This window comes from Sturnus vulgaris, chromosome 2 (assembly GCF_052056855.1).
Source record: "Sturnus vulgaris isolate bStuVul1 chromosome 2, bStuVul1.hap1, whole genome shotgun sequence".
In the NCBI taxonomy this organism is placed as follows: domain Eukaryota; kingdom Metazoa; phylum Chordata; class Aves; order Passeriformes; family Sturnidae; genus Sturnus; species Sturnus vulgaris.
Window position 1 is genome coordinate 68,479,302 of NC_142244.1, and position 13,984 is coordinate 68,493,285.

The 13,984-nt window shown below is 35.5% G+C and overlaps 1 protein-coding gene across 6 annotated transcripts in view; it reads right to left on the reverse strand.

Annotated features, from left to right (window-relative positions):
- Positions 1 to 13,984, reverse strand: part of DACH1 (dachshund family transcription factor 1) — a 353,085-nt gene that overhangs the window by 24,394 nt on the left and 314,707 nt on the right. For 4 of the 6 annotated variants that reach the window (XM_088159742.1, XM_088159745.1, XM_014870939.2 and 1 more), the window contains 2 exons: positions 12,232 to 12,375; positions 11,694 to 11,762 (listed from right to left, as the gene is read on the reverse strand). In XM_088159742.1, the coding sequence (XP_088015868.1) occupies positions 11,694 to 11,762; positions 12,232 to 12,375 (213 nt within the window). Of the gene's footprint in view, positions 1 to 7,711; positions 7,779 to 11,693; positions 11,763 to 12,231; positions 12,376 to 13,984 lie in introns of all 6 variants that reach the window. The other 2 variants (XM_088159743.1, XM_014870941.2) reach the window with 1 other exon arrangement.

The window sequence follows — 13,984 nt, forward strand, 5'->3', positions numbered from 1 at the left end:
TAAAAATTTTTTTCTTCTTTGATGTAGATGGTGGCTCATAGTCAAAAACGGCCACTGAATAGGATGGCAAATATTCATATTTAATGGTTTAAGTCCCATTGAATTTGAAATTCAGAATTTGAAATCTAATTTGTATGGGATGCTTCCTTTTACCTACTCAAGCTGTAGTATCTTTCAGGAAGGACATGGATCTCCCTGCCTCATAGATTTTCTCCTATGTATTCTAAATGGATAAAGTAACTTGCTGGCTACTATAGTCTACATTACTAGCTGTGCAAAGCAAAGTACTTTTAGAAGAATTGTAAAGTATTACTGCTATTTTGGCGTAAGAATTGTCTCCCTCATTCTTCACACGAGTCACAGGGGAAATGCATCTATTAGAAAAATCTCAAATCATTAAATATTTTGACATCTGTTAATGGTGAGGTCAAAAGGATTTAACAGAAGAATGCAACACTAATACAGAGAGATGAAATTCCTTTATATGGGTGTAATACACAAAAATCAGGAAATTTTAAATCTTTATAGAGCTTAAAAAGTGAATGCCAAGAAACAATCCTCTTTATGACATATCTTAACGTGATGTGATGTCACTTTCCAGCAGTTGTCTAAGATGTAGTAATTATGGCGGAGGGGAAAAAATATAAGAAAGAAAAAAAGAGACAGCTCCCTACACACTGTATAGGCAAATACTGATAAACAGTTTACAGATCTAGCTCCTCAACCAGCCTCAGAACATTCAGGATCACAGTTCAGCTGTGAATGAACTAGAAATCCACTTTATTTACACCTGTTTCATGGTAGGCTATAGAAATACTATTTACTGAAACAATTTTGTTTTAATCAATTTTTCATCCTGGTTTATAAAAAAAAATCAAGCCTTTAGTTCTTTCTCTAAAAGAGAAAATGTTATTTATTTTTTAGCTGATGAGACTATGCTAGAAATATATGTTTATGTTCTACCTGCCTGATCAGGTTTCAGTCATCTTCTGAGGGAGAAGACGAAGGGAACAGAGTACTTATGGGAAACAAAAATACCTAGGATGGTGCCTTGCAGTGCCCATCCTCCCCAGGTAGCAAGACAGCTGGGGCCACCTCAGAAGTCTATCGGGTAAGAATTTACCCATCCTATCCTTCCCTCTTGGAATAAGATGAACATGTAAGATGAATGAAAATGAAAGTCAAAACAATTCTATATAAAGCCTTAATAGCCTCTGGAACACAGTGTGGGTTTTAAAAATATTCTTATTGTCCTGAATTTTCCTACTTGACTCTGTTCATGCTTAGTCATTAATTTTATATACAGTTTCCTTAAAAGTGAACTAAAGCACCATGTTGGAAGAAAATCTGATTGATTAACCATTCATCTCAGTAGGAAAGTCAGGAACATATTTGATTTCCATCAGCTCCATATATATACAGCTATAAAATGAGACGTAAATTGCAATAGATACCAATTTCAAATAAAATGTGAAAAAATTTATGTAAGAGTGTAAGTGCTGAATAAGAGAGTGGAATAAGAGTACTTAGCAACATATATGTAACTGTATATTCACTCTGTGCCCTTCCTTTGCTTTTTGGGTGATAGATAACAGGATTGTGTACCTTCAAGCTTAAAGGTGTAGCTAACAATGACCTATGAACACTATGAAACAATTGTCTATTTATAGGTTACTGCCTGCAATCAATATCACCTTCTGTTTAAGTTAATCAATGTTGTCTTTAATTGATTAGCTTGGGTTGAAAACCTGCCAAAGTGCTGACTCCTGGGCAGGGGGATAGGGAACATACTTATTGCTGTTTGGTTTCCATGCATTGTAAGATAATTTCAGTATTTATCCATGGTCAATGAAATATGAAACAAAATAAATCTTTAACGTTTGTTTCCTCATCGAGTATTCCAGTATCAACAGTAAAAGACAGATGAACTAGCAAGAGATGTTTTAAATGTCTACTATAGAATCTAGGTTTAAAAGCTAAACTATATTGGACAGTCTGTTAAGCCAAAAAAATCGGTAAAACAAACGTCTTTAAAACTTGTGAGCTGGTAAAGTAAGGCTTAGGAGAAATAAAATAAAATATTTAAATTAGTGTGCATAGAGAGACAAGCTCTTTCTAAAATGTATAAAAATTAAGAGAACCTATTTTCAGAGATATATCTTCTGCAACAGTAATGAAATTCAAGGTGCTGCACACAGATTAATGTTGTTATTTATTATTATGTATATAATTTCATTGAAGTGAATAGCACTGTTCACATGAATAATAAGTGCATGACCCTGACATTAATACAAGGTGTTACACAGTGAAGTCAAAAAGCAGTTGAAGTTTAAGGCACTAATCAGAAGGAAAATGAAGCATTATGTGTTACTGCAAATAAGAACAGTGTTGAACCAGCAAATATTTTATGAAGACTGAACAAAAATAAAATAGAAGCAGGTGAACTATCCAAAGGGAGTTATTAAGGCAGCTCCACTAAATGTCACTGAGGGTTAGACACTAATATTCTAACAATGTCTCACCCTTAAGACCATCACTAGGTCTGAAAAGAAATTTTCTTTTGAGCATAAGAAAGACAAGAGAGAAGAGCAATGCAGAAAACACGCTACCCTTTAGCTTCTATAATTGAACAGTGCATGTGCATATGTTTTCACCAATGCATCAATTTGTTTGACAAACTCTGGCATGCAGAGAAGGATCAATAACAAAACAGCAGAATCACTCCCCAGTGGGTCACCACAATGGCTCTGCTCCATTCTGCTGTCTTTGCCACGTTTCTGTTACCTCAAATCACCACTCTTACCTAGAGAGGTGCTAGAATAACCCAAAGGAGAACAGTCACATTACAGAGACAGTCTTTTCTTATGCCTGCAGCTAGCCAAAACTGTAGAGACTGAAACCAGTTGTCTTGCTGATATTTAGAAATCTTAAAAATGGAAAACTTAAGGAAGAAACCTGAAAAGCAGACAGGTAAAAAGAAAAATGTAAAATCTATCTGTCAGATTGCTGAAAGTCACATTTTCACAAGATGTGTTGTTTCACCCTGGCAGACCTTCAAAATGCTTCTTGACTCTTAAGCTGAATAAAAGAATTTTTATTGACAAATTAAATGGAAATGATTAGGCTCTTTGTTTGGTTATTCTCGTGAGTTTTTTTTTGTTTGGGTTTTTTTTTTGTTTGTTTCTTTTTGGTACTTTTTGTTGTTGTTTTTGTTGTTTTTTGTTTTGGTTTGTTTTGCTTTGTTTGTTTTTTATTTTTTTAATCTCGCCTAATAACATGCTAAGTGGCCTAAAAATCACAGAAATGCTCATCTCCAAACAAGTCAAGACCACTGTTTTGTCATTGCTGCTTCAGAGAACCTTTTTTATATTTCTATGGGTCTAGAATAGTCAGCTGTTTGTTTCCATAAACAGCCTAGCTAAGTAACAGATGTTTCCTTGGGCAGTTATTCAACATATCTAGAAAAAAAAATCCCTTTGCTTTCCAGGCTTCTGACAGCTTTGTTTCCAGCTCCTGACTTCTTTTCCCTGCTGAAATGTTCAACCTTTATAGCAGGCCTGCACAACAGGTGGGCTGTGGGTCTCTTACAGTTTGAAAAACCATTTGTTTGGCCCTTCAGCTGCTGAGAAGCATCATGTACTGTTTGATTTGCCCAGCTGCCAAGAGGCAGCAACAAGATGTCCAGCAGAAAATGCCTATCTCCTGGCTTGTCACTGATCCCTCAGAATGGTTGTGCCTCCTAGTCAGCCACCTGGTCAACCAGCAGCCACATGGCTCCAGCTCATACTCACACACATTGCCTCGCAGGTCAAGGAAGTGACATAGTAAGAAATAGTTGGGATATTCAGAAGCAGTACTTCTACTACTGCAGAGGAGGAGGTGAAAGAGAGGTGGAAGGAAAATGAGAAACCAATAATAGAGGGGAAGCTGAAACAGTGTTGAAATGGGTCGACAGAGAAGAAGGAATGTCACACGGGAAAATGAAAATGTATTTTCATTCTGCAAATGACCTGATACATTCATTTGAGAATTCTGGCTCTGCACTAAACCCAAGCACCTTTCTGCTAGAAGTCCCATGCAATAATAAATGAGTAACAACAAATCCATAGTACTTACTAAGTAGTGATAAAACCAGAATAACTGATGAGCAAGTGTCAATTGAATAAAAATGTAGAATTTACAAGTTGATATATATAGAGAGACATTTAGCAGTTCCAAGAGTTTTAATAAGGCAACAAAGGCAAGAAAAATCTTGGTAAAATGCATAAAGAATCAGGTGCTTTCCTTAGGTTTAATCAATTAATACTTTAGAGAACATATGGCCATTGTTTTACATGGCATTATACAGATGGATGACCCCATCTCTAGGCAGCTATGGATGCAAATGGAATTGCTTTTGATAAAGGGGGATGTGGAAAGGAACAGACAGAAATTCAGAGATAGGAGAGAGAAGCTCTAAAAGAAAGATGCAATTATTGAAATGACTTTACAGATAAAAGAAATGTACTTAGCACTGGTCATCACAGTCAATAATATGCGGAAAATAAATGAAAAAAGACTATAGAAAGACATCTTAGTTAAAAGTGCTGCAAAGAACACTGATTTCCCTAGAAAAGAAATAAATGTTCTGTCATTTGAGGATATTGAAAACTATTTTAAAAAATCATTAGTTAATTTGAGAGTAGCCATGCACTGGAAAATGTATCCTATCTATGATTAGCAGCCAACAGTAATCTTCTCTAAGTCTACAAACATGAACTCATAAAAATACTCAAGATTTACAAAAATTAGGACAAGAAGTCTGATGTGATCGGAATAAGCACAGAAAATGTGACTGGGGGAATGACTGAGACTGGCTAAACACATACACAGAAACACAGAAACCAGGTCACTGGAAGACACTGAAATAAAGCACTAAAGATGATTGGCTGACAATAGCCGAGACTGAAGTTGGGGGGCTGGATTATTTGTATTAATAGACAAGAACAGAACCCAGTGGTTGAGAATAGAAAGAAAGAGGGGAGACAGAACACAGGGCAAGAAAATCAAGTAAAGTCATATGAGGTTTCTTAGAGGGAGAAATCTGAGGTTTCTTAGAGGGAAAAATCATGGTGAGTAACTGGACATGTGGCATATGGATAGAATGTACCTGGATACATAAGGCTCTTGCTTAAGAAGGATATTAGGCAGAAGAAGTCAAAACTTTAGGGGCTGGAATTATGACTGGATATAAAAAGAAACTTGCATAGAAAGGTGTGAGGAAAAAAGGGTAAAGAAAGAAATTAGAAAATTTCAAAGTTGCTATTAAGATTGATAGAAAACCCAGAAATGAGGGAGAACCAAGAAAAAGAAAGCTTGATGGAAACATTGTTAGATGTGATACAGGTTGCAAAAAAAATGAAAGGAAGATTCTGTGCCCAAGAGCACGACATATATCCCAAGATTGTCTTTATCTCAGCAGGTATCTGTAAAATTGCCATAGCAAAATGGTCATTCCTTAGGCTATACTGCTCATATTATGGTATTACAATTTATCAGTTGCTTGGTTAGCTTTATCACTGTGAATCTTAAGATTCAATTCCATACAGTTTTCAGATGGTGTAGCATAGTCAAACTTCTGACTTTGTAGTTTACTTGTCAAGAAGACAGCCCTGGGAGAGGGTTACCTAGGACAGTAGTGAAGCAAAGCCCTCAGCAGTTAGGAATTGTCAAAATTAAGATTTAATATATGAAAGAAATTTAAACAATATTTTACAACTATTCTGTAAAACATGATGTCTAATTATGGAAATATTATACATAAACCAAGTATTATATACAGCATTAGAAGACACATTGACTACTGAAGATGAAGAAAATATTGGATAGATATGCCTTTATTCACCTATATTTTTGTCCCCTGCAATGAATGAGACAAGGTACTGTGAAAAATACAGTATCTAATCATATTATTAAAGATTGTATCATGACACATACACAAAGACAGTTGAACAAAGGTGAGGAAGACAACCTTAATTCTACCATTTCCTAATTTTGGGATGCTTGACTTCACAGCCTTGATAATGGCCTTTTTCAATAAAGTTTTTGATCTCATAAAACATATCATCACATATTTCCACACACTCTCGTCTAAGATTTATATATGAGAAATAGAACTGCATGCAGTAGCTTCACAGAACCAGCAAAAGTTCCTTTTCATTGTGGAAGTCCTTCTGATACCCATCTTTCAAACACAAATACAAGAAAGAATCAAGGACTATCAGTTGCTGAGATTATTATGTGGATTTTGCTTGTTGAAATATAGATTAAACAAGTTTCAAACTAATGCAGAAACAATTTAGGTTAGGTTTCAGGGTAATTGACTAAAGCTGTATATAAGCAGTTTTTATTAATGTGGAGGACAACTGCAGGGCAGCTTTTCCCTAATATTTGGGCAGCAAAATGCACACTTGCAATGGGAAAATTTAAACCATAATTCCCTTCTTGCTCTTGTTCAGTAGCCTTCAAAGGCTCTACAAGGAACTTCATACAGGACCATGCAGTCAGTGTGCTGAATTGCTGTTATTTTCTTTCTCTATTTCTGGATCTGTTCAACATCTCTATTTCCTGCCTTGTCCTTTCCTTGGGGAAAAAGACAGATGGCCCTGGAAGGTTTTGTGTGCATGGTAGCTGAGTGGGTCTTTTTCTTACACCAGGAAGGTATAATATGAATCCACTTAGCATTACACTTAACTGAATTTTTAATTCGAGCCTAGAGAAGGGGTGGAGAACTAAAGAAAAGGAAGACGTCAGTGGGAAAGGGCTTAGAAAGGGTGAGTTCATTGTGCTAAAGGACAGGGAGAGTAGATAACAGACACATCTGGAAAAAAGCTGATAATGTGCTAGAAGAAAATAATTATATTTGCAGCAGAATAAGGAACTGAGGTATGAAAATTTAACCAATGGACAGGGAGGATAAATTTTCTGCTACAGGAGAATGCATAGCTGAGGAAAAAAATTGATTGAGAATGATCAGGATGGAAGAACTTTGAGAACACAGAAAAACAAACATTTAGGGGAAAAATACACATAGATCTGAGAACTGGGGAACTGAGCAGGGTAAGAAGACTTAGGAGAAAATGATGGAGCTGATTTCAGGAGCATGATGGCATGCAGAAGTTGGAAATAATTTGGAAGAAAGCAGAAAAGGCACAAGCTGAGGCAATTGCTAGTAAATTTAAAATAAATGGAAAAATAAAATAAAAAATGGAAAAAATAGCAGCATAAAGAGGGAAAAATTGATTAATCTTCCTCTTCTTACCAGGATAGCTTTGGGACAAAAGTATAAAACCACTTGTGAGCAATTTGGGAAAAGGAACACATGACAGGAAAATGACAAGGAAAGCGTGGTCAATGGTGAAGATGGTGCAGTCTTTTAGAGACTTTAGATAATGTGTAAAGTGATTGGTGTTTAAATAGAATGAAAATGAAGGTACAGGACTTGGGAGGGAAACTACTGGGATATAGAAAATTTGGAATATGGGCTATATAGAGGAAAAGAAAACATAATAATGTAGGCAGGCAAATACATGGTAAGCAACCAGATGGAAAAGAAAAATATCAATGGAAATAAGAAAGTAAATGCAGCAGTAAATGTCATTGATCTAGTGCTTAGTAAGAGGTCTGTTAACAAAACAGTATATAAAAGTCAAACATTATCTTTGTATGGTACCTTTTTGTGTGGGATGAGGGGGTCTTGGGAAACCGGATTGGGAGCTAGGCATAGGCATCTAGTGAACCTACAATATGTATGGAGAAGAGGATAATCTGCTTTATTATTATTTAAAACAGAAGCAAAGAAAACATTTAAAACCAGTGTCTTCACCAGTTCCTAATAGCTTAGTATCTCTTTCTATCACTCAAAAAAATACAAAAGTACATCTGAGACCCAAATTTGAGTTATTTATTATGATTATTTGTTAACATTTTATGGATATTGCAGCAAACTGTTATCTACTCAGTATTTAAAAAACTCAAACACAACCCTAAAATACCCTGCATTGCTTCTTTTTATAGTCTTGTATTCAAATTCCCTTTTATTATTGCTCCCATTTTACAAAAGACTTCACATGCACTAAAAGTGAATCTAAATGAGTGCTACACGATGAAAAAATAGAACAGAACATACCCCCTTATTGACAAATGCAATTATCTTCTATGCTTAAATTAGTCCTATTTCTTAGTCTTCAAAGTGATACTTAAAAATAGCAACATTAGCTATAACTTCAAGTTGACAAGTATCCATTTACTTATAATAAATAGTAAACAAAATCTTTAGTTTCAATTAATATTTTCTTGCATAATATTTTCTTAAATGCTGAAATTACACTTTGTATTTCAATTATATCACTTCCCTACAGAGCACTGCTGCTTTTCTACCTTTGTTTGTCAGTTATAGAACTACATAGCATGCTCAACACAGTAAATTGAAAAATGATTGTGGATAAAAAGACTATTACCCCAGGCGTGCTTAGATACTGAGACACAGATATATTTTTGAGAGGAGTAAGAAAGTATTTCCCTACTACGTATTATTCCCCAGAATCTGAAAGATGCAAGAGGTCGTATCATTTTTTAAATTATGGAATATATTGTATATAGAATAATATAATTAATATTTGTATATGATATTTCTTCTATAGTGCATACCAAAGTATACAAAATATCATTTACAAATAAAATGTAAGGACACAATTGAAATCTTGTACAATTGTGACAATATGGTCTTTGTTGCCCCAAACAAAATCCAAGAAAATACTGGAAAATGTTTCAACCGTTGGAAAGTAGAGTTTTACAGGCAAAGGGTCTCATCTGTACTGAGCATGCTTTACTCCAGTGCTGCAGGAATAAAGAGGTTCTTTCCCTGCAATTCTTTCTCCTCACTCCTGCCTACAATTGTCATGCTAAATACAGAAATTGGAACAGAATGCTCTGAGTGCTTCCTTCCCTGATATCCAGGCAGGTACACAAAAAGAAACAGAAATGTACTGAAACCAGCAGGGAGAGTGAGCCTGACCAGGGAGACGGGGGAAGCAGACACTACAGATGGAGATGTGGATTGCAACAGGGAAGGCTAGTAACAGGGAATGTCTTGAAATGATTGGGTATGGCCAGGAGGCAACAGGAAGGGTCAGACAGAGTCAGGGGCTGGGGGTCACAGAGAGAGAACGAGCTTGTAATTAAGGAAATAATCAGGGTAGCATGAAACTAAGCTCAGAAGAGAATGCTGGAAGAATGTGAAGTTGGGAAAAAAGAAGAGCAATGTAATGTAGCACAAGGAAAAAAGTCAGATTAGCAAATGACAAAAGGTGGGATTGGAGGGAGGAGGAAGAAAGAAGAAGGAACTGGGACAGACACAGGGATACATAGCAAGGGGGACACAGAGAAAAGGGAGTTTATGGTGAAAGGAAGTCTTCCTTCCAATATTAGAAATGAACACAAAGATATTTGATATTTGGCATGACTTGCCTGCTGTTAACTGTTTCTTGAACTATTTCTGAAGCCTGTCACCCTATAATGACTTATTTACATTGACAATATGTTCCTACAATTACATTTGTGTAATACTGTTGTATTGCAGTAGATCAAAAAGTTCTGAACTGCTGTATGATGATTGAGCTGAATACATTAAACTGCAAATAATGAAAACTGTATTTCTTGCTTCTTCTTTCCTTTTTCTTAAAAACCCTCTCTACTCTGTTGAGAATGCAAAGTAGATATAGGAAATGTCAGAATTAAGGTTGCCTTTGCAATATAATTCAGTATCACAATCAGAAAATATCATGGTCCAGTCTTGAACTAAATAATCATCTGTGGATTTTAGTTTTGTTTTTAATGTGCATCACCTTGGACAGATGAATCCAGGAAAAGTCATTACTGAGAATATCTCATGTAAATCCTTGATTTCACTTATTGCAAAAAATGGAAATATATGAAAGGAGCAGAGGATAGCTGGGAAAGAATGCAGAATCATTGTTCAAAAACCAAAGTGCTGTCCCTATATAATTTGGGATAAAATCTTTAGAAAACATGCTTTCAAATTTGTGTTGTTTATATTACAAATATCCAACCTGATACTTTAGCCTATGAGCAAGACTGAATTCAACAGGAACAGTGATTTGATTATATCTGAATGCTTCTGCCAAAAATGCAAATTATCCTAAAAATTACGTCCTTGATACTTGACAGTGAAGCAAAATGTCGTCTTAAAATGTATTTGACTCTGTTTCCCAGCTATCAAATTGGAATACTCCAAATTTCACTTCCTTGCAAGAATGCTCTGAAGATGTAGCAATTAATGTTTGCAATGAGTGCAAGTACTGCAGTGACTGGTGCAGCTGCAGGGCGCCCCAAGAAATTAGACGTCTGTTTTAGCATCAAAAGAGGTAAAAAAATCTGGATTATTAAAAAAAATGAAATAGTGGATGAATTCTTACCAAATTAATTATATCAAATGGTGCTTTGAATAACATACATGTTTTACAGGAAGGAAGGCAAGATTCTGGGGTAACAGACCTCATAACATGTATTCACTTCACAGGCAACATTTAATCTGGCATATTCCAGCTTCTGTGTTATTGACTTTGCAGACATAACTTGCTTTAAATGTCTTTGTTTATATATGTGTGCTTGTCTTTCATAAGAACTTATTGCATTTTTGGATTTGTTTACATGTTCAATCCGTTAAAAGCTTCCTGACTTTTTTATTCTGTTGTTAGAGCCTCCTTGTGGCACTCCAGTAACAACTCCTTGGAAGTTAGGAAATATGATTAAATAACACACAGAAGATGTCAAATGATACTGTTAGGAAGATTGACTTCAAAATGTAAAATAAAGGCAATTGAGTGTGATTACTGGAGCTAATCCTTTTAGGCTTGCCTCTGAAAAATGCACCTTCATTTACCATTGAAAACAATTGCTATTTTTATTGCTTAGTATTCATGTAGGTAGATTTAGCCTGTTGATAAGAATAGATATTATAACATAAATACTGTCTTCAAAATTTGCTCTTTACTAATATCTTGATGTTTGCAATGTATATGTACATTTAGATTCACGGAGGAAGTAATATTGCTCTCTTTAGTATTTCATGTATAAATTTACTCAGCAGATTTGTTTTATTAAAATGTAAATAATGGGATGTGGTAAATGAAAAATCCAAGATGGGAATAAACAGCTTATTTATTGTTAATGCTCAGAGTAGCTTATTGAAACACACCTTTCAGTAACTGCCACTGATTATTAGCTATGAAATTCTCATCATGTCTTGAATGTTACCCATTAGGTTTAGCTATTTGTACAGTTAAAAGGCTCAAGATGTTTCAAATATACCTTTAAAAACATTATTAACTCAAATCAAACTACACATATTCACAAAAACTGCATTCAGCATGTCTGAGATTTAGCCCAATACTGCTTCAAATTCATTATTCTTCTTTAATTGCTCTGTATAAACAGAAATGACCTATTAATTTAAAGAAAATCTATCAGCACAGAATGTATTCTCTCTTATAAACAAGCAAGATGAACTTGACCTTGTTTGAACTTGTTTTGATGTGGCCCAGATGGTAGGCTACATGCTTGAATAGCAGTCTAAAGCTGAGGAAAAACTCATATAGCAAGATCTAGATTTATAGCCTTTTGCAAATTCCTACCTTGTATTGTCCTTTCAGCATCTGTTCTGCCCCCGCTGCGGTCAGCTTCTATCTCTGGGGTCAGAGAGTCTGGAAACATAGAAAGGTAAGACTGACACATATTTCATTTGATTCTTATAGCCCTTTTTACAACCTGTTACTCCAATGCTGAATTACAATACAATCAACCTTTGTCAGTGTTTTTAATGTTGAACAATGACTGGAGGCCAGGACAATTTTTTGTTAGACTGGGAAGATTAATGAGCAATAGATTTTTCAAGCATAAAGGGGGGGGGAAGAAAAAAAGGAAGAAAAAATTGACTTCTCAAGCTAATAATATAAAATTGTCCTAGTTTGAGCATTCTCTCCAGTGAGTTTATTTGCGCATACTATATAAAGTAACAAAGCAATAAAGAGAGAGGTATCATTTGAATGAAGGAAAGAATAGAGATTTTCTTTTTTTTTCCTTTCCATCATGTTATAAATTTGCAATATAACAAGATTCTTTTGGCACTTAAATAGAAAGTTAATGACACAGAGGCAAAAATTGGCTTCTCACCATTTAGGACCCTGAGACTATCTGTTGAAGCTGCCTGTTTCAGTGTTTGCTCTGCTTGCTCTCGTCGTTTAGTCTCAAATTCAAGTGCTTCCTGCAATTTCCTCTTTGCCTTCTTTTCCTTCTTTAGCCTTTTCTGAATTATTGCTGTGAAAAGAAAATAACATCATTGTACTCCAGTTTGCATTGAAATTTGGCTGCACGATGACCTATTAAGGGTTCTGAGAAACACTATAACCGCAATGTTCATATAAACTGATTAATTACACAATAACCATTTGGATTACTTGAAATATGTTGGAATCATCCTGGAATATTCTAAAAACTACTGGCCTATATGACAGTATGTGACAGTATTGCAAACTGTATGTGGTATAAAGCAATTCCTTATTTTTTTTTTTTTTTAATGAACAGTTGAGAATCTGAATTTTCAAATCAGAAAACCTCGGAAACCAGCAATGGAATGTACTTTTTGAATCATCTGATATAGATAAGCCCTAGTCTCTGGAGGTGGGGCATTTTTCAGAATTAATTTCACCATTTCTATTTCCCATAACACAGTTAGTAGCCACATGGTGATGGAGTTCTTGCAACCCTGCAGCTTCTCTTGCATAAGAGGGGAATTCATCTGCCTGGGTCCTGGGCAGCCCCCACGCTGCTCTGGTCCTCATCTCTTGAGGAAAGGCCCTGAGACTTCCAAATCCCCTCCAAGGTCTGCTTTCTGCAAGCCATCTGACCTCTTGGTGCCTGGCCTCTTCTCAATATTTATTTATTTTCCACATTTTCCTTTTATCTTTCCCTTTTCTCTTTCTTGCTTTCTGTTGGTATACCTGTACCATCAGCCATCTAACCTTGAAGAACTCACAGCAAATCCTTTATGGTGCTGGATTCTCCAGTCAAGTAAATATTACTATGCTTTGTCAAATGTGAAGGAAAATATTAGTAAAGAAATGACTATTTTGAAAATAAATCTATAAAGTCCTTATTTAGAATAAATGTTTCCCTTGAATCTCTTCAGCTTAAACTCTGTAGGGAAAGGATGGCAAGTCCGCTATGGGACTTCATCACAATTTTCTTTTCTATGTTACCAGTGACTTACAACCACACAGGTAAGACTTGCAGGATCCCTAGCTAAGGGAACATATTACAAGTTATGCTCCTGATGGAAAAGGGTAACCACCTTTTCTACTCCATTAAAACCCAAGTGGGCCTCTGAAGCAATCATGTAAAGTTGAAAAGCATGGCATTATCTCCCCCACCACACCCCAACCGTTCTTAAACAGCACATTTGGGGTTTTCATGGATGTGCACGTAAAAAGCTTTTTGTCCCAAGATCTTCCTGGATAATCCTCTCCAGGAGATTCTGTTATTTTGACACTAACTAAAAAATTATCTACTAAACTAGTCACTAAAGAATTATTTATACACACCAAAAGAATTATCCTTACCAAACCCATATACTAGGATCTGTTAGGTTTGCATGTCAAGATCATTCTAGCCCTGTATCTAACTGCAAAGTAACCTCTGGTGTATGCTTAGGAATGAATGCTGGAAAACACAAAAATATACTTCCACCAGTTCATACTCCCCAGGGACAGTAGACTGTAATGGTGATATCTTTCACAAAATGCAAATAATGAAACTTTTAAAGGGAATTGTCATTGTTATTACCCTTTAATTTATATGCTAAGAAGAACCACCTTTTAGATGATCTTGTATATTTTGTGCTGCTATACAGAACTGTTCAGGCACAAAA